Here is a 20,280-nt window from a genome sequence, read left to right on the forward strand (position 1 = left end):
CTATGGGTCACAAGATTTTTCCATCTTTTAACATTGTAGGGTCACTTTCTCGTACCACGCATTTGTGGGAGTGCCATAATCAGGAATGTTGGCAAAGATATTCAATATGAGCAGCATTATATGAGTGGGGATCTTCAAAATCTTGATTAAGTAATTTAATGTGACCAATTTGAACATCTATGAAACTAGGCATGCTTGAGAAGCATGGACATGTAGGCAAACAATGCCCATACATATTATGACTAAATAGCCTTACCATCCCCTATTATGGTTTCGATATATGACATGTGGTTAAGAATGCTTCAAACGATTAAGAGAAGTTTCAGCCTACAAGCCAACTACTATCACAAGCCATGGCGTCATCCAAAAAAGCTAGCTAAAAGTTATTATCTAGATTTCTTAGCCTTGTACAAGTACCCAAGATCAATCTAGTGCATAGTTAATGCAGGACTAAATACATACCTGCATAGGTCTTCACATAATCCTCCTGCTTAAGCTCAGGCATTTTCGCTAGACTAAAGGTTGAAATCCATTAAAATCTAATTACAAGTACTACAAATTCATTCATAAATACCATGATTAGCTTATAGTCAGCTCAAATGAGCCAGTGCTGCAATGTTCCTTAGTCTATATAGGCCATGAGCCAGATTTACTCTGATATCATTTGTCATAAACTAGGATAAGAATATTCTATGAGGCCCGGCTTTACCAGACATGCAAGTCCTAAAAACCTATATCTTCACAATAGAATAGTTCATTCCCAAATTCTCAAGTTTAGCATAATAGGTAGTAGTAGACCTTCAGAGCATCTAATAAGTTCATAAATTATAATAAAAGAAAATAAGTATAAATCTAAAATTCAACAATATCCAGCAGTTTTCAACAAGTATAAAGCACACACACAAAAAAAAAAAAATTGTTGACAACTATAAATAACTATTGGGTAAGAATAGATTCCCAAGCCTAAACCTTTTTATACACAACCTGCATCCCAAACCCTCTTGATCTACAAACAGGGTCAAGAAACATATTGAGCTAATAAACTAGTAGGATACCATTTAGACCTTCTGTTGGATCAAATATGCAAAATAAAATACTTAAAAAAATATTTGTCACTCTTTGAGTCCATAAAAAATAATTTGGAGATAAAACAAGAGCTTTATGTCTAATTTATGAATAGTTAAATAAATTTGAAACAAGAGTTTCCGGATTGCAACCCTAAATCTATAGTCAAAAGCTCTATTACTAGGTTACAGGGTCCTAATCTTGGCACACAACCCCTAAGACTAACATGCACAAAATCATAATCCTAACATTAATTAGATAGCCTCGCCTATAAAATACAAGAAATAATTAATCTACTGTAGATGGTTAAGTGACCACCTCGAGCATGATTCCAAGAGGTTCAAGCCCTCGAATCTGATGTTCATCTTCTAAGATAAAAAACCCTAATCTTTGGCTTGAGTGGGGATGCTCTAAAGAGAAAGTAAGTGCAACAAGGGAGATAGACTGCAGTGAGAGAGGAAAGGAGGGCACGAGATGAGAAAGAGAGTGATAAAGAGAGAAAGCTAGATAGAAAGATATGGCAAAAGAAAAAATGGTGAGAAAAAGAAATTGCATAAGAGAGAAAGAGTGGTGTGTAGGTTCAAGAGTTCGAGTCCAAGATTTAACATGTTATTATTGTCGTTGTTATTATTATTATTGTTATTGTTATTTATTTTTAGGAAACTTGAGTATTACATGAATGTTGGACCTAATGTGGCTAAATATAGGGTAATAGACATGTTTCCGAGGAACTAAAACAATGGTCAATTGGGTCGCCGACATGCTAGATCAAGCAGATCGATCGATGGTTTCAATCTATTAAGAGATAAGAGTAATAGGACTTCAAAATTTCTAGTAGAATATGAATTAATCAAAGATATCAAGCAAAAAGGGAAGCAATAATTCACAAGTAAGGGAAAACCAATAATGGTGATTAAACAGGGAGAATTGAGTACATGACGGGGGATTCTTCATGGTGGACCAATCATCATGTTGAAGAATCATGATACAAAAGATTCATAGAAGGTTTGCTCCATAGAAGAAACTCCTTGTAGATAAGTCTAGGTTTTCATTAGAAATATGTTGGAGATGCTGGGTTTGTTTTCTTTAAACTCGTCAGCTGCTATCCCAGACAGCTTCCTTGAAACCATCAAAGTCCAAGTTGCTTTTTAAACTACAATCAATTCTTGGAACTGCTCTACTGTCTATATACCATTCTTCAATCACCCATTTGTTTGTGTTAGGCATCGATCGATCATAAAATTTCTTTGGATAATATGGATAGGTTGATTCAATTCAACCGAGATCATTTATCCATTTTTAAAATAAAGTTTCGGCTTCTAGGATTGGGTCTTCTTCTCAAATTCTTTTGCATGAAATTGTCAAACTAAAACTATGTAAAATCCCTGCTACAACTAAAATCGGGAAGTGAAAATAATTTATACAGTTCTTACCACAAAAATACACTAAGATTATAAAAATAATCTGCTGATTCTATTATAGCTAGCAATCGAGTCACCTCGAAGTAGGAACTAACCCTGATCTTTTCAGGATTGTTTGTGAACATTTATGTTAATTTGGCACTGTTCCTATAGGTGTGGTTTGGATCCACTAGGAAATGGAAACATGCATTTGTCTCCTGCCTGATGTAATTAAGATTCACATAGTCCCTTTATAATTTTTCAATGCATGGCTGAATCCCCAAGTCCCTCTCTCTGCCTAAAGCAGACACTTAGCTCCCACTTCAGTGTTCATGCTTAGATGCATTTGTCCACACAAGTGCAAATGTTTTGTTGTTGTGTACAAAAATTACACATTTCGGCAATTTACATTTTTGAGACTTTTATACAAAATCGCTAAGAAGATTGAAAGATTATCATAAAGAAAATTGCAATTTGCTATTATGATCATGTAGTTCAATGGTTTTCTCACCTTGACCAGAGGCCCATAAGGAAGGTCCTGCCAAATTGCCCGGATTTTGAACTAACAGGATTAGATTTTGATCATCATTGAGCAATCCACTTCATTAGCACATACCATCCAAAATCTTGAAATCAATCACCATAGGTGCAGTAACCAGCCTCACTGGTTGTCCAAAACCTAATCCTGTTTCTGAAAATAATGATAGTGGCTAGAATTGCAATTTGTTTCCAAACAGAACTTAACTACCAATGTGTTTTAATTTGCTTCTGAAGAAAACCACATATATTTGGTTATTAATAATATAAAGCTAGCGGAGATACAGTCATTATTCACACAAGAAGGCTTCTAATTTTTATAGACAAGCCAAGACAAGAAATTCTCTTAATGTACACTACAAATAGCCAGGGATCTCCATTTTGATAGCAAAACTTCTTTGAGTCTGAAAATAAAGGCATCATTGCTGTTGACTTCATTCAAGTCCTACTAGATATTTCAAGAAGCAAAGCTTATCATTGACCTCCAAAGGATCAAAGGGGTCCTTCAAGGAGGCAGGCGGCTCCACTCCAGTGAAGAGATAGAGAGCTCGGAGTTCCTCCACACAGGATGAGCGAAGAGCAGATTTATATCCCACAATCGTCTGCAGTGCAGAAATCTGTTCCCATATCTTTTCTTCACTGTATATTCCCTACATAATATGGATACTAGTTTAGATTAACCCATAAATGACTATAAATCAAATGTCAAAAAAAAAAAAAAAAAAAAGAAGAAGAAGAGAAGATGCAAAACTTCATTATTTTTTGTATAATAGCATGTTATTTTTTTAAAAAAAATACTGGAATAGCAGGACCCAAGAGAATACTAGAAAACACACAAGGATAGCTAAGCACTAGACAACACTCTTCCATGTGCTATTTCTAAGCAGATCTCCTGAGCTTTCTTCCAAAGAAACTAGTAATTATTCCAGTTATTCAAAAAACTACAGAAGAAATCTAAGATGAAACAATACTAGAAACTTGTCTATGGGCCGATATATAAAAACTTGTCAGAAGTGTTCATGGGCCTATTGGGCAATGGAGCATCACATAAGGTCATTCTTCTGCCAATATCATGCAAGCGTATGCTTGACCTTTCTATCTATCTAGTCTCTCCAAATACTTGATGATGCCTAAGAAGATCAAAGCTCTTGCATTAATTTGTCTGAAAGATATGCAATGTCAACTTCACGTTCTGATCTTGCATTAGAATGTGCTGCCTTCAGGGTGGCAACTTAGCTTAACAAAAATTTCTCATTTTTTGGCACATAACATGCATGGATAACTAAGACCTTTAAGAGGTGAGACTCGATCTTGTTCACCGGTGACAATGAGGCACCATTCTAGCTGGTGATTTAATATCAGAGTATAAGTTAACCTAATTTCCTATCCTATGTGTGATGCAATCCCATCTAGCATTCCTTTTTCCCCCACTACACCTCAGAACTATTGATTAAACACCCAAACTTTCACTCAGAACATCCAAAATGGGCCAATGCGCACATATACAAATCCAAACTAGCTTATTAGTGCAAGAACTTCATCAAAGTTAAGATTATAATTCGAACAGAAGAGTAAACAATTCAATTAATAAGAATAAATTCGGAAGAAGAATGAGTAGAACGACTCTAACCTCATCATCTGAAGGCCGCTCCACTGCTGCTCCAGCCTTTGCTTCCGGGCCATGCTCCGCAGAGCACTCGCTCTTCGCCTCATCGGTTGTCTCGACCGCCGACTGATCCTCCACCGCAGATGCATACGCTGAGCTCAACCTCGACGACTCGATCTCAGCCTGAAACGGACGAGCACTCATCGCCTGCTCCTCCCTCTCGATAACTCTGCCCCCTTCTCCCTCCCACCTCATCACCACCTCCTCTCCTTTCTCCGCTTCATTCTCTTCCTCGTTCTCGGTAAGTCTCCTCCCTTCTTCCTCCCTCTTCTCCTCCTCCACTTCTCTTTGCTCTTCCTTCACCTCCTCTTTTTCCTCCACTTCCGTTCCTTCTTTTTCTCCCTCCACTTCCTTTTCTTCTTCTTCTTCCTCCACTTCTTTTTCTCCCGCCACTTCCTTCTCTTCTTCTTCTATTACTTCTTTCTTCTCTCTTTCTTCTGCCAATACGTCTACTTCTTCCTCTTCTTGTTCTTGGGATCGAGGGGAAGGGGGAGGGAGGAGAGCTTGCATGAGCTTATCGGTGCAGGCGACGCCGGCGAAGAAGATGCCGAAAGGGACGGAGAAGGCGAGGCCGAGGGCGGAGAAGAGGAAGAGAGGAGGAACCACCACGGGGGCGGAGGTGAGGGCGGCTCCGGCGATCGCTGCCTTCTTTCCGAGGCCTAGCATCGCGGACCCTACACCACTCCATCTCCCTTTTCCTCCTCCTCCTCCTCCTCCGGCCTCGTCTTCCTCGTTTTGCTCTTCGTCTTCGTCGTCTTTGGCGTCGTCTTGGGAACTTGGGACCAAGTCCGGCTCCATCTCAGCTTGCTCGGATCTCCTCGCAAGTGCATGAGAAAAAGCGCTAAAAAGCCGAGGAGCTGCCGAGAAAAGGGTGAACGGCACGGGTGTCGCATTAAAGGGTCGTTGTTTACGTGGACCTTCTTAAACGTGACAGGTCGCACCGTCTCTTAAGTCTGTGGCACGTGCAGCCTAACCAACTCAGTTCAGGATAAAGTTTGCAACCTTAGGTGCTATGGATGAGATCAAGGCCTTGGGCTATATCCTATAGATCTTTTTGGATGATCAATGCTAGCTCGGCAAAAAAAAGAAAAAAAGAAAATAAAGAAAAGAGATGTGAATCAAATTATCAAATGTTGCAATCTTCTGTCACTTTGTCTCTTTTTTTATTTCTTTCAAATATGTCATTTTAAAATTTTATCAATATATATTCAAATTTCTAATCTTTTGATATTTTCCTTACTCTATAATGCTAATGATTCTTGGAATTTTACTTTTCAAAACTAATTTCATGATAGATCAGTGTTAATTTTTTTTTTCATGATGATACTTTAGGAAGCAGCAGGAGAATGTCTGATAGATTGGTGGGCAGTAAATGGTGAAAGGTTGGAAGAACATGGGGTGGAGAGGGAAGTGAGATTTTTCCATTATTTGTTTGACTGCCATTTTATCTTTAGACCTTACATAGTTAGCATTGTAGGCTTAGTCCCTATAGACATTTAGGCCAGTGTTTTGCACCCAGCTACACATGTTTTGTTTAGAGTTATGGATAAGAGTTTTCGCGCCAAGGTCTCAACATAAAAGGAAAAATTTGCTATACTATGAAAAATTAATTTATGCTAATTATAAATATAATATTATATTAAGTTATTATGCTATAGTATATAATATTATATTACTATATTATAATAATATTATATTGCATTATAGTAATATTATATTATATCATATATTTATGTATTAATATATATTATATTTTATTATGCTTTGTTGTATAATACTATGCAATGTCCTTTATAGTCATTTTATCATACAAAAAGTATTTTCTCAGTTTGTTTATCAAACACATATTAAAGTGGTACAACACTTTAGAAATGTAGTTACCAAACAATAAACAACTTTTTATAAAAGCTCTACTTCAGAAAGTTCTACTACCAACAGTTATTCCAAACGGGGCCTAAACCCTTTAGGTTTCTCTTCTAGGCCTTCTTCTGGGTCCAGTTCTATAGTAGAACAGAGCTTCAGAATGACTGATACAGGTGAACCCATTGATACTCGCGATAAATTAAATAATCTAGTAACATTCAAAACAGTTTCTGTACATGATATACATGGATAATTTACAATGCCTCGCATATAAATGAAATATCTCAGCTCCATTATATACATCTAAATCAAACAAAAACTGATAATGCCTGCCAACCGTTTTCTCAAGCCAGTGGTACTCTTCGAACCCCCTAGCTTGACTTGTGTTTCGTGTGCATTTTGCCAGTCTTTCAATCATTGAAACAGCTTTTATCTCGCTATCTTCTTCAGAGGAGAGAGCATTGCTTTTGGCTTGCCAAAACAGTTCCTTAATTGAAAAGCAGAAAGGAGGCACTTTTTGTCTTCAAGTTTGCCCTATAAAAGAAAAGTAACACCGGAAAACTTCACAGGCACTGAATGTTGTACCCCCTGGGAACACAAAAAAGTAGCAGCATAATCTGTCAGTGGCAGCTGTCTCTTCAGCATAATTCTGCAAGCAATGGACAAGTATGTTGGAGTGTAGCACTTTGCTGCGACTGGGAATAAATCATTTGAACACAAGAATAATGTGAATTGTATGGCTTCATGAAGAATTTGAAATTTCACTGATTTCATTGGTAGTGATAAATTCTGCAGCATAGGTATAGGTCAAAGAATGAGCAAAGAAACAAAGGTGATGCATATAAGAATGATATATACTAGATACTTCAGAAAAATGTTCACACATTTGGAACAATTGAAACAAGATAACCCACCTTTTCTGTGGTTTCCTAAGTACCATGTAAACTATTTACAAGTCATGAGTTGCCACATACTGTATCATGCACTTATTCACCAAAATATTCATTTTTGAAATGCAACAGAATGACTAGCCAATAAGGTATTTATTACAAATAATGTTGTAGTGAGATGATAATGGTGCCTAGTTCTTGGACTCCAGTAAAATAACTGCAGAAGCTAGTTTATCTTAGATATGATGATGAATCACAAACAGAAAAGAATGTCCTAAGCAAGGTTCACCGTCTCGGTACCGGACCCTGTACTGGTACCATCCTATTATAGTATTATGGTACAAGATGACAGGATGTACCGAGTGTCCATATAATACGGGACTTCATACTAGTATGGTACGGTCTGTCCAATCGGTACTAAAATATGGCAAACTTTGGTCCTGAGCATTGAAAACAACAATAGTTAATCCAAAACAGCATCATCAATTCATAGAATTAAACAAATTCAGAATTCAAGAACTGGAACTGGTAACATGCTAAGTGTTACCAGAATAATTGAGACAAAATATAAGCACCCCAGGAGGAAACTAATACTAGAGGCATGGAGTAAAAGGAGGTGGCAGGTGGGAATGTCAATAAAATCTTACATGCCTTTCTATCTGCAGTATGGAGAGACATCAAAGAAGACAACAAAAAGGGATAAGATAGATGCCATGAGAAAAGCTATACTGATTATAGTATAATTTTCAAGAAATTGTGTCAGGGTGTCAATAAGCTATGAACAAAACAGGAAAAATACAGATACTTGGGAAAATTTACAGGAGAAGATTGAAGGTGAAGTGCTGTCTGTGTCACTCTCAAAAATAAATTTACTAGATTACATGAAAGATTTGAGTTCTCTTCTTAGGCCGAATTGACAAACAAAAGCTTTTCATGAAACTTGCATTCTAGGTTCCTTCTTCCACTTCACAGCATGCCAGGAAATCTTAAGCAGTTGATGGCTTGTGAGGGGGGATAGAAAAATGAGTTTACTTGGTATTTGACAAACATATTTCCCTAAATCTTGTTTGAATAGCCAAGAGCTTTCTATTTTCAGAGCTTTCTGGCAAGGGTTTCACAAGTTCAGCTTCTAGAATGCTGCACTTGAAGGTTAAACTGCTGGATCTTTGACACTGTTCTCTTAAGAGTAGGAACTGACATCTGACCTCTATATAAGAGCTATAACTCCTTTTTTGTCCTAGTGCATCTGCTGGATCGGTGATCAGGATTTCAAGTTTAATGTCCCTAAATCTGAAAGATGCTACAGCTCTTTATTATTTAGGTTTTGCTAGTTAGATTCCGTGCACATTCAAGAATCAACAACACGAAACAAACACAATATATAATAATTTATTGGAAAACATAAAACTATAAAAGCACATGAGACAATAGATACAGTTGAAACTATATTTCCAAATCAGAGATTGGCAGGTTGGAAGGCCAATTTTCCTCCACGTAATCAGTTCAGACCTCCTATATGTTGTCCTCAATCAGTTTTTTGAGTAGTTTTTTTTTTTTTTTGCCTTACTATTTCGTAAAGGTGTACTTATGAAGATTTCTTTAAAAAACTCTACTAAGTTTCCTTATGGGGGCATTGCAGGGACATATTCATATATAATCTTTGCCAAGAAAGGTGAACTGTTTTGATTACCAATAGCATATGGGAGCCAGTCAGAGAGTGCTGCTTAAGCCTATGAGCTTCAAAAGAATGATTAGGAGATAATCGTAGAAACAGTTGCCTCACTAATTTTAGCAAAGTGTTCCCATCACCACCTTTTTTTTATTTATTGTTGGAGCAGATGGCCTTTAGTTGGATAAAGTTTTCTTAGTAGCTTCAGGCAACTTGCAGAAGAAGCCGTCTTCTTAAGCTGCGGAAAAGCACGCTAAAGGTCAACTGGCTTTATTCTAAGCCAATGTTGCGATGCTAAAATTAGGTTAATTGGAAATAAATGAAGATCAGACTGTTCCATAGAATACTCTGAAAAACTAAAATTTCTGAGAAATATTGCTCAGTTTGTGCTCGTTACAAGCTTCTATGATACTATCAGACTGGGATTGCCAGATAACTCTCAGTTATTACAAATCCATTCTGGAACTCTAAATGAATCTGGTTACATGACTAAGGAGAAGCTTATTTTATTGTCTAAGAAGCTTGCACACATTTTGCTAGTAATGATATTTGTTTTCTAAAATACCATGGGATCCCACTCGTCTTTTTATGTGGAGCAGCTTGGGACCACTAGAGGTTGACATGGTATCTAATTCTAGAAGTATCAAGGACAGTTCCAGTTGTCCTTGTTTTTATCTGACAATTTTGCACCTTCACGAATTGGAAGATACAAAATCTCCCACATATCCAGGGTAAGTAAAATTACTAGGGATCTATTTGGCAAAGAGGGCACTGCTGGTAAAAATGGATGTTGGATGTTGGAAGGATATCGACCTCAAGACATTAGAGTGTCTGCTGAAATAAGACATGCTAGACTTCATGTAAAGAAATATACAGTTGTAAATTTTTTTCTTTTGATGATAACCTTGCAAGCTTTGTTTCTTCCTTTGTCTCCTCTCTGCAATTGTAGCTTCTTTTAAATTTAATCACAGTTATGGAAAATAGTGGAGTTCATAAATTTGTAGAATGTATCTAGTTTTGAAATATGATTTTCTAGAAAAAATAAATAGTTATAATGTTCTATTTTGGATTTGAGACATACCTAAAAGTGGAAATGAATATGAATTCCATGTGGTTTGACAATGATTCTATTTGTTGGCAACTACCTATTCAAGATGGAGTCATTGTTGGTTGGTGAGTACATAACATGGAAATCCTTTCTATATAAGTTGTTCCAAGCGTAATAGTTATTTCCAATTTAGAGTCCTGAATATTTATTGCATAATTTAGCTCTAGAACTTTTACTGATCAGAGGAAATAAGCCATGCTCCAGATATATAAACCTAACTTCTATCTTGTAGTATTTCTAGAAGAAATCTTACAAGTTGATACAGCTCCTAATTGATAGTCAATCTGGTTAATAAGAATTAAATACTTTCCAGGATTAAGCAGCTTGAGTTGAATACATTTAATTGAGTCTGATTATGATCAACAGAGTGTAAGTTAGACCCTAAAAGTCACTCAATATCATTTTATAGCAATAAAATTTAACCAATACATTACCAGGACAAGAATATGACAGTTTCTTATCCTTGTGAAGATTTAATTCAGGCTGGTTTCCCATGCAAAGGGAAGTTGACTGTTGTTTTTTCTCATCCTCCTTAATGCCAACCATTTCCTGTTACAAAACCTTGAAAAAGTTAAATGTGAAATATATAACATGCCACATGCCAATGAAATAATCAAACAAGCAAGTCACGATGCTTGGCTAATTCAAAGACCATCAAATTTCAATTAGTGTACTTCTGCAAAGCTGCATACTGTAAGGAACTACAAAATGTCAAAATAGTAGTAAATCAAAGATGAATAAAAGTATGTTGAAAAAGGTCATGTGCAGAAAAAAAAAAAAGATAAAGCAACAACTTGAGATTTTGCAAATATAAGGGGGATAAATACATTTTGTTTTTTTTTTTAACTCCAAGGCTTTACACAGAGCAAAAGAAAGTGCTTACCACATGTCCATAGTGGTTGCATGATCATAAATACAATGCCAGATAACTGTATCTTGCAACATAAGATACCTTCTTTTTGCCTCTATCATGTGTCAAACTCATATCTTTTAAGTCGACCAACATGAAACATCAAGTCTACATGTTTAGTCCTACATGTGAAATCTGAAACACCAAACTATGTGCTATATGACTAATATCAAGGTAAACTTAAATCAAATTAAACTATATGTGACAAGAGAAGAAAAGGAAAAGGTCAGGAAACATGAAACAAAGAATTTACGTATAAAAACATCTTGCTAACCAAGGTTTCCCATATCAGTATTAGACCCCATACTGGTACCATCCTATTATAATGTCCGTATGCGGTACACTAAAAAAAAATTTGGTATACCGAGTATTGGTACGGTACAGTACAACATACCGGTTTGGTGCTGGTATGGTACAGTACGACACCAACCGGTACGACAAACCTTGTTGCTAATAGAAACACATTTTTAAGCGAATTACTTGTTTGTGAGAGTGCAATGAATCAGAAATTATTAAGACTAAAGCAATACAATTTTGGGACATAAGGTACATATCTTAGGCTAATTGCTAATTAAAACAGCATATATATGGACAATGCAGTCTATGGCGATGCTCATAATAAATATTTGTGCAGAACTGTATTTGTATTGTGCATGCCAAACAGTGTTAGCATAAAATAGTCTACCAGGACCAACACGCACCAAAACCGTCTGATATGTGCTGCAATATACTCTCTATTTGCCACGATTCTTGGCATGTGGCTGGCCATGTCATCAGCATATGGTGGAAAAATATAATATTAAACCAGCCATCAGCCCATGATCAACACAGGCACTACATACAGTACTTTAATCTTTGGACTCAAGTGCCCTTTTTCCATTAGAACATGATTCTCCTCAAGTTGTCTTATTGCAATAATATCAACTACAAAGGTGTCCTTGTAACATAGACTGACTTGATTTTCCATATTGTGAGATCACACTAAGTCTTTCAGTTTATTCAAATGCAATTCTATAGGATACAGTAGCTTACTAGCAAGGGGTGATATTTCAGTCTTTTATGTGCACAGGTAAAGCCACACAATTCCCTTTTTGCTTGGGTCCTGCTGCAATCCTTGATGTTGCACTCTCAGTAGAAAGCTAAAAGGAATTGTTTAGTCCTGGTAAGACCTTCTAGGTCATTATATCTACAAACGGAAAGATGGAGCATAATAATTATATATTCTAGAGTTTGAAATTTACTGTGATTCTTGTCTTCCATCTGATCTTTCAAACAGGTCATATCATTCACATGCCAATTCCCTATTCTACAATTACTGACTTGAATATTCCTCATCCAAAGCAAGTACCAAAATTCTTTGATGAGATTCCATCCGCCACAACATCCACTTGCCAATCATCCCAACAAAGCTCCTGACTTCCCCTCGTGGTGTGATTCCATATCATAGGAAGCGATCTCATGCAAGGATGCCCTATGATCCATCATCTCTACCATGTTGGTTCCTCAAGGGGGAGATTTCCCACAATCCCAACACACTCACCATAAAATGAAAACTTAAAGATTGCTTTTGGCACCACGATTGTGGTCATTCTAATACCAAACTGTAACTATCTAGGTGAAGAAATATGTAAATTTTTTATCAATGACAGTTTGTCGAGTTAGAATATTGAGATCAATGAAGCTCTATGAAGTACCCAGGCACAACGATCAATTTTTGGGTCTAAATACAATTCACCAAAGAGAAATATTTTTGAAGAAATATTAGCTTGTATTTATATCAAATTCAAGTTAAGAATCAAGAACCTTTATAAGTAAACCTGTCAACCTGTTGATCTTTTCATACATAGACTAAGTATTAAGCCTTGATTTTTCATGAAAGTGCCAAACGTTGGTTTGTACCCTAAATCACTCTTTTTGCTGACATCAACCTGCTATCGGTCTAACAGATCATCCTATTTTATATCTTAGTTTAAATAATGGTATTATTATTTAATTACTTTGCAGCACAAAGCTGATATCAGTAATTATAAGAATATAGTAACTGTAATATAGCTAAATAATTCAGAAAACAATTTAAGACAATCAAAAATGAATAATATTGGCGTAACAACCCAGGACCTCACCCAAAACCTCACCCAAAAAGGCTTGCCAGAAGGTGAGGTCCTTGGTTATTACAATTGGCCACTGTAATGATGGACAGGTCCATTGTGGATATGATATTCTTGCAAGATCTGTTAATGGAGTTTCAGTTAACATCTTCTCCTTAATTTCTCATCATCCATTTTGTAAAAAGAATATAAATTTTGTATTATGCATTGACACGAGACCAAGCTCTCGATACCAGTATCACATGGAATGCTATACTTAAACCATAAAATTGAGTTAAGCAAACATACTCTCTTTCTTTAATCCCATACAATGTATTATGCAGGCTTAAGTTGAATCCCGTTAATTAATTACACCATTCTTCATGGACTCTGATGTTCATAAATCACTATTTGTCATACATATCTGTGTGTCTACAGAACAAACAGGAGGAATATAGATGGATATTAAAAAATCTAAACCCACAGTGCCAAACATGATCTGCAATATCTAAATTGACTAGAAATTAGATATTATTTCTTTCTAAATTTCTTACTTACACATATACTTGGCACAAAATGGGCCAATTGTTATTACATGACACAATTTTGTTGATTTGACATATGGTTTAGAAGCATACAAATCAGCAGAACTTCTGTTCGTATGGATTTTAATATGTGTGAATCACGTCCAATAATGTTTGGATTCAAAAATCATGTGGCCTACAGCATAATTGATATTTTAGCAGACTCCCTCTTCCGCATGGGCAGGGGACCCCAATATATATTCATCAAATATCATAGGTCACAACTTACAATTTGGATCTTAAGTTCAAATTATCTATTCATTAGCATTAACAAGATTGCTATAATAATAAAATATTCGCATAACTCGCGTCTATGGCAATCTAAAATAAACAATAATTAAAAAAGAAAGCACCTGTTCTCATAAGCTTACAATTACATAAGCTTAAAAATTACTCTTAAGTTGTTTTTCTTTTTATCTAGAACAAGGAATTTATGATACGAGACAACCTTCAGTGGTTTCTCCAAATACAAAAGTACTTGCATGTGATCTCATCCTACAATGGCTTTCTCCTTGGCAGGTTACTTGCTTCTCATCTCAACCACCAAGTTCAAAACCTATTATGTGATCTTACAAATTTCATTTACAAAACATAAGATGAAAACTTTCCTAAATTAACACAGTGCAGTGAACAGGACAGGAAAATCTTTTGAACATCAATACTTACCAAGGGATGTATCTGGGATGCATGTTTTGTACAAAAGCAATAGCTAAGATACTTGACTTAGTACTGTCACCAATGACTAACTAGATTATGATGAACATGATATCTAGGCTCTTTTGCTAATAATCAGGTACCAAATCTCACAGTAAGGAGTCCACTAATTTAAAGGACCCAAAAAAATGGGTCTTTTGTCCTCAACAGTTACATAAAAGATTTTTTGGAACTTTGAACATCCTCACAGCTAAAAGATGACCTCCAATTCTGTAACTTATAACTTCCTTTTTTAATCTATCTAGATCCATGATTTGATTCCTCAAATAAAGCAATTACCAAAACACTTAAAACCAGGGTTCTAAATATTGGATAGGGTCGCTCCAGTTTTTCCGTGGAACAGGATGCCCCACGACCTAACAATGGTGAAGGTGGATGTCTTGCCCCACCCCGGTCAATTTCCAAACCCATTCCATCACACTTGGGACAGTGGGACGCCCCACCGATATTTAAAATCCTTGCTTAAACAACTAATATTAGCCTAGGAAATTTATTGCCAACTTTAGAAGTAGGGTTCATTAAATTTAGTATACGATCATGAAAACCATGCTCCCACTGCCTTTTCTATGTCAACGATGTGAGACATATGAAACTATGTTATCATAAAATTTAGCGACCCCACCAATGAATCTTGTTATTGTTCCCACTCCTGGCTCTTTAACTTCAAGATTATTAGATTATATGAACCAAAATTGCCTTCTATGGTTTTAAAGCTAAGACTAACATATCTAGCTAACAAAGAACTAGAACTAAACTCCAGAATCGTGGTTTGCGAACCCAAACCAGGCAGTTTGGCCCATACCGAACCAAACCAACATCAAGTTAGAGCGGCTCTGCTAGGTTGGGTCGACTCGGTTATAAAACCTCCCCACCCCCTGGTTCACCTTCGATTCATCTATTAAACCTGAAATGATTCGAGTGATGAGAACCCCTCACCCCATTGCAATGTTTCAAGAAGCGGGCCCCCAACCTGTCGTGATGTTTTGAGAGGTGCCCCACTCCCCCCCGATTCGCAGCTCGCAAACACCCGACCCTCGGGCGACCACTTGCGATGGCTGTCGAATACCCTTCCTCTCTCGCGCGAACACTGGTAAGTTCCTTTCTCTCTCTCTCTCTTCCTCCCTCCCTTCTTCTCCCTCTTCCTCCCTCTCTCTCTCACTCCAAAGGTTAGGATTAGGGTTTCCCTCAGGCCTTCCCCTCCTTCCCTCTCTCCCTCCCTCTCGCTCCGACAGGTAGGGTAGTGTTTCCCTCAGCCCTCCCTCCCCCTCCCTCTCCTTCCCTCTCTCATTTTCTCCCTCTCCCCTCCCTCTTCAAATCTTCTTGTTTCAGTGTACCCCAAAATGGCACAGTATGGACCTTACCATGTTGAATCAGTTACTAGCGCAAGGTACGCGGTACCGACTGTACCGACGTACCCGTGGGCATCGGTACCGAACCAAACCGAGCCGAACCGGTACTGTACCGATGGAACTAAAAGCCAAAAAAAATTTGGAGCCGGTAGGGACTGGTCGGTTCGGGCCGGTACCGGATCGATACCGGTCTATACAGGCCGGTACACATCGGTACCGGTCGGTACGGTTCGGTACCGAAATATGTAGCTGTACCGTACCGGTAGGGTCTGATACCGGTATGTATCGGCCGGTACCGACCGGTACGGCAAACCATGCACTAGCCAATATAGGACAGCACATCTTGCTCCCGATCTCAATCAAAATGCTGAGAAGAAAAATTGCTTGTCGTTCCAACGTAAAATTGCTTATCATTCCAAAATTTTATTAGACATAATAATCAACTTTGGCTTTGCTAATATATATCCACTAAAAAATATAAGCAATTGTATTAATCTAAAATTTTAAACTAATCAACAATACATAGCTATTATAATTAACTTTTCATACACCATAACATAAACTAGATATCAGGAGGGTAACTAGATCAAATTGCAATATAATATTATATGATACACTAGTGTCTACCAAATTGACTTAAAACCATACGATTCGAGGAGTACCAACTTTAACTAATGTGGAATTGGGTTGGTAAGACCTTTTGGGTTAGTACGTAGCTCGAACCAGCCAAACTGCTCCAAACCAAGTAGGACCGTTCAGTTCTGCTCGATCAGAGCTATTCAAAGGGGTTCGGGTCACCTAGTGACTAATAAGAAAGAAGGCTATAGAATGGCCTTCTCGTCTCTTTTCTTTAAAAATTCAATTTCTACTGGTGGGTTTTGTAAGGAAAAATTAGGGAAGAGGGATGGTTTGTTGATTTTGAGCCCAAATCCAATCCAAAGCAGGTATAATCCCCTCCCTCCACTTCATTCTACTCTTTTTATTTTTATGCCTAAACTAGGCTGAAAAATTGTAAAATAATGGGAAATCATACCAAAATTTTGAAATTGGGAATGATTTAATCATATGATGTTCTAATGATGATCCATGCACTGAAGAAAAAATCATGACTTGTAATTTGGAAAGAAAACAGTTTCTCAGAGCAACAAGAAATGAAAACAAAAGAAAGTTGTAGATCCGTTGGAGAGGGTTGATGAGGAGCCCATCTACTCAAATTCTGAAAACACTGAGCTCTTAGACAATCGGTTGCCCAAATCATCTCATGATATGAGGCTAGGGAGATAACAGTGGATATGGCGGGGGTGCATACGACTCGGCCACCTGGTCTAAGTCAATTCACCAACAAGTCATGTTTGACTCATACCACATTAGATACCAACGACGGCACACATCATAAGGCCCACGAGGATACAATAGCATATAGAAGATCGGCTCCTAGAGATGGTTCAGGACATGGCATTATTATAGCTATTGATATAGCACACACATGTATCTAGATTCTCATCATATCAGATCCTATTCTGCATATTCAGTGTATGGCCCATATATATATATATATATATATATATATATATATATATATATATATATATATATATATATATATATATATATATATATATATATATATATATATATATATATCCTTCATTTGAGACATCATATTCGAGAGACTGCTACTCTCCACAGCCTCAACCAAATTATGGATCGGATTTCTCTACCACAACCTTCCCTTATATGGGAGTGGGATGGCCAGCTCAGTATCAAACAGAGTATCAGTTCATAATGGTTGTCTAGGAGGCTCAAATTATTAGATGCAAGGGTGGGCAGTTGGCACAGTACCTAAGCTGGAGTCATGTCCAAGGCCCTGACTATGAACAAGACCTCTATGTCTACAAGCAACAAGCACTTCAGGGAAAATTGATTTTGGCATGTATTGTATAATTTAAATCAATTTATGTACTTTCAGGCTCAAAAATATGCATCGTCTATGTTTAATTATTGCAAACTTATGTTTAATTATTATAATTTTATGGTCTTTGGGGACCAATATAAAATAAAATAACAATAAAACACCCATAAAATCATAATTTAAAAGATCCATAAATCTTAAAATAATCTTAGGAACCAAAAAAAAAAAAAAAAACAAAATGGCAAAAAAATAGTGAACTAGTATGCATCTAAAGTACCAAGTTTTGGTACAGTTTCATATGGTTTGGCTCGCAGTATACCATATAGGTATCTGACCAGTACAATCCTCAGCACTGAGATTCAAACCTTGTGTTATAGTATTCAAAAGTTTACCTACATTTTTCTTGGCCTAGAAAAATTTATCTACTTTGAAACACATGACTAAAGCCAAAAGAAGGAACAGAAATGGGCAAGTCTCGATACAACATCCAAAGAGTATCAAATATCAATCAGCTACTAGAATCAAACAAACACTGCAAAATATTACTACGATAAAGAAGATATCTCAATATGAATGTAAAATTGCCATATTTGCCAAGAATAAACTTTCTTCACAAATATTTTATTCCCAATATCAGTTTTAGAGAGGACTCAAAATTTCATAAAAGAAAATAGCACAAGATCAAACATACATGTTCACCCTCTGAACAAGGGAGTATCTCATCAAACTTCACTGACCGGCTAGCTAACCTTGACTTATTACGACCGGTGAAAACAGACTCTGGAAGAATATTCTGCATCCAAAGATACACTATTAGATTTTAGTGCTGTGCAGAAGTTTTAATTATATTGAGGCAGTAAACAATATAAACTGCAATCATCAAAAATGTTAGAGAAGTGCTGCACCATCTCATCAGGGATATTCCCCATTTTGTCAAGATATGCAGAATCCCTTCCACTTGTTTGTTTTTTTCTGTGGGGAGAACCAATTCCACGAAAAGAATCTATCATTGAACTGCCATGCTGTGTGCTACTGCCGCTTCTCATATTCAAGTTACTATGGCCCCAAGTGTACATGACATATTTCCTTAACTGGATAAAATTAAATCAGCATCCACAATTCACCTAAATGTAAGTTTAAAACACAGAACCTTTATTCACCAAAGAAGGCTGAGTACCTTATTCCAATGTTTCTGAGCACGTCTCTTGCACCTGACATCTCGCATGACACTATCCTCATTTTGCAGCTTCTTGATTCTGGACTCACACTATGAGTTAGAATGAGTTAGGTGATGGAAAAGTTGACATCATAATCAATTTCTAAACTAAAAATCTTACATGATCTAAATAGCTTAACATAACGTAAAGAATATATTACAACTATAACATTAATATATCACTAAAATAATTAGCTCAAAGTATATAAATGATAGCCTCAAGCTCTCACAGAATCTCTTAAACGAGCTGTTTGTGAACAGCTCAAGATGACCTGAAATTAAATAAGCTGGCTTAAGCTCAGGCCCATTACAAAACTAGCCATGCTTGAGCTAGGCCTCGCTTGCTCGAACTTGGCTCATTTGCACCCTTAAATGCTGGCATGTATATTGCCAAATGTCCTCAATGAAACATATGTCAAGCCATGAACAGAAGGCAACCTTGTATGCTGGCACGAGTGGATGCCAATGGGATCAGAATGAGTTAGATTTGGTCAGGATTGGATCCAGCCATGTTAGAACAATAATATATGCAACCTTGTGTTTCCATGCTTACACAAGCCTGCCATTAATGAGAAGCGGGAAAAACCAAGAAAGAATTTTTGGCTTGACAGTAAGGAGTATTAAGCCATGCCTACTTGGTGCCAAACCAAGCTGTGAAAAGGTCAACACCCTCCTGTACGTGGCACATCTTAGCAAGCATGCATGACCAATGCTGTCGCAACACTGCTCAGTTGATAAAGATCATCACTAACTAGCACTTGAATCCTTGACTACTAGTAGGAATTCGACTTTACTTTCTTCTCAGCTGAAGGATTTGGAACAGGTTGATGCTCTGTATTGTGTTTGATGCAAGAATTAGTCCCTTATTACTTACCCAATAAGAAAAAGTTAAAAGATTCCGGCAAAAGAGAAAACAAAAATGAAAAAAGACATGAAAGGAGCAAAAGGAGGTGGAGATGGGGAAAGATAAAGGTTGAGAAAGAATACGAACCAATTAAGCATCACATGTTTCTTTCAACTATTGTTGTTATTGACATAAAAGGGAAGGTAAAGGGGAAGAGTAGAAGAAGAGATAAAAGAGATGCAGACCCTCCCATTGACATTTTTTTCTCTTATTCGTCAATCAATTTTCAAGACACGTAATTTGGATGTCCACAGCACCCCACATACACGGAGACCTAAATCACATTTTATCCAGATCATCATGAATCTAAATCCTTCATAAATCAAGCAGTAAAAGTAAGACCCTTTTGATGCAAATTGACAAAACCGTAGTTAAAGCAGTACTTACTACCTCAAGAAAGCTATTT

The 20,280-nt window shown here is 36.9% G+C and overlaps 2 protein-coding genes across 5 annotated transcripts in view; both read right to left on the minus strand.

Annotated features, from left to right (window-relative positions):
* Positions 1-3,234: 3,234 nt before the first annotated feature.
* Positions 3,235-5,522, minus strand: LOC103705728 (cilia- and flagella-associated protein 251-like). The gene is made up of 2 exons (XM_008789561.4): positions 4,633-5,522; positions 3,235-3,652 (listed from the first exon to the last, which is right to left on the minus strand). Exons 1-2 carry the CDS (start codon positions 5,464-5,466, stop codon positions 3,437-3,439), a joined length of 1,050 nt encoding a protein of 349 aa, XP_008787783.2. The 5' UTR covers positions 5,467-5,522; the 3' UTR covers positions 3,235-3,436.
* Positions 5,523-6,699: 1,177 nt separating this feature from the next.
* LOC103705760 overlaps positions 6,700-20,280 on the minus strand; it is a 30,437-nt gene continuing 16,856 nt past the window's right edge. For 2 of the 4 annotated variants that reach the window (XM_026804131.2, XM_026804133.2), the window contains exons 5-9: positions 18,932-19,021; positions 18,660-18,845; positions 18,446-18,547; positions 10,633-10,747; positions 6,700-7,119 (exon numbers count right to left, since the gene is read on the minus strand). In XM_026804131.2, coding sequence (XP_026659932.2) covers positions 7,055-7,119; positions 10,633-10,747; positions 18,446-18,547; positions 18,660-18,845; positions 18,932-19,021 — 558 coding nt within the window. In that variant the 3' untranslated portion in view covers positions 6,700-7,054. Of the gene's footprint in view, positions 7,321-10,632; positions 10,748-18,445; positions 18,548-18,659; positions 18,846-18,931; positions 19,022-20,280 lie in introns of all 4 variants that reach the window. The other 2 variants (XM_026804134.2, XM_026804132.2) reach the window with 2 other exon arrangements.

Source organism: Phoenix dactylifera, chromosome 9 (assembly GCF_009389715.1).
Source record: "Phoenix dactylifera cultivar Barhee BC4 chromosome 9, palm_55x_up_171113_PBpolish2nd_filt_p, whole genome shotgun sequence".
NCBI lineage: Eukaryota > Viridiplantae > Streptophyta > Magnoliopsida > Arecales > Arecaceae > Phoenix > Phoenix dactylifera.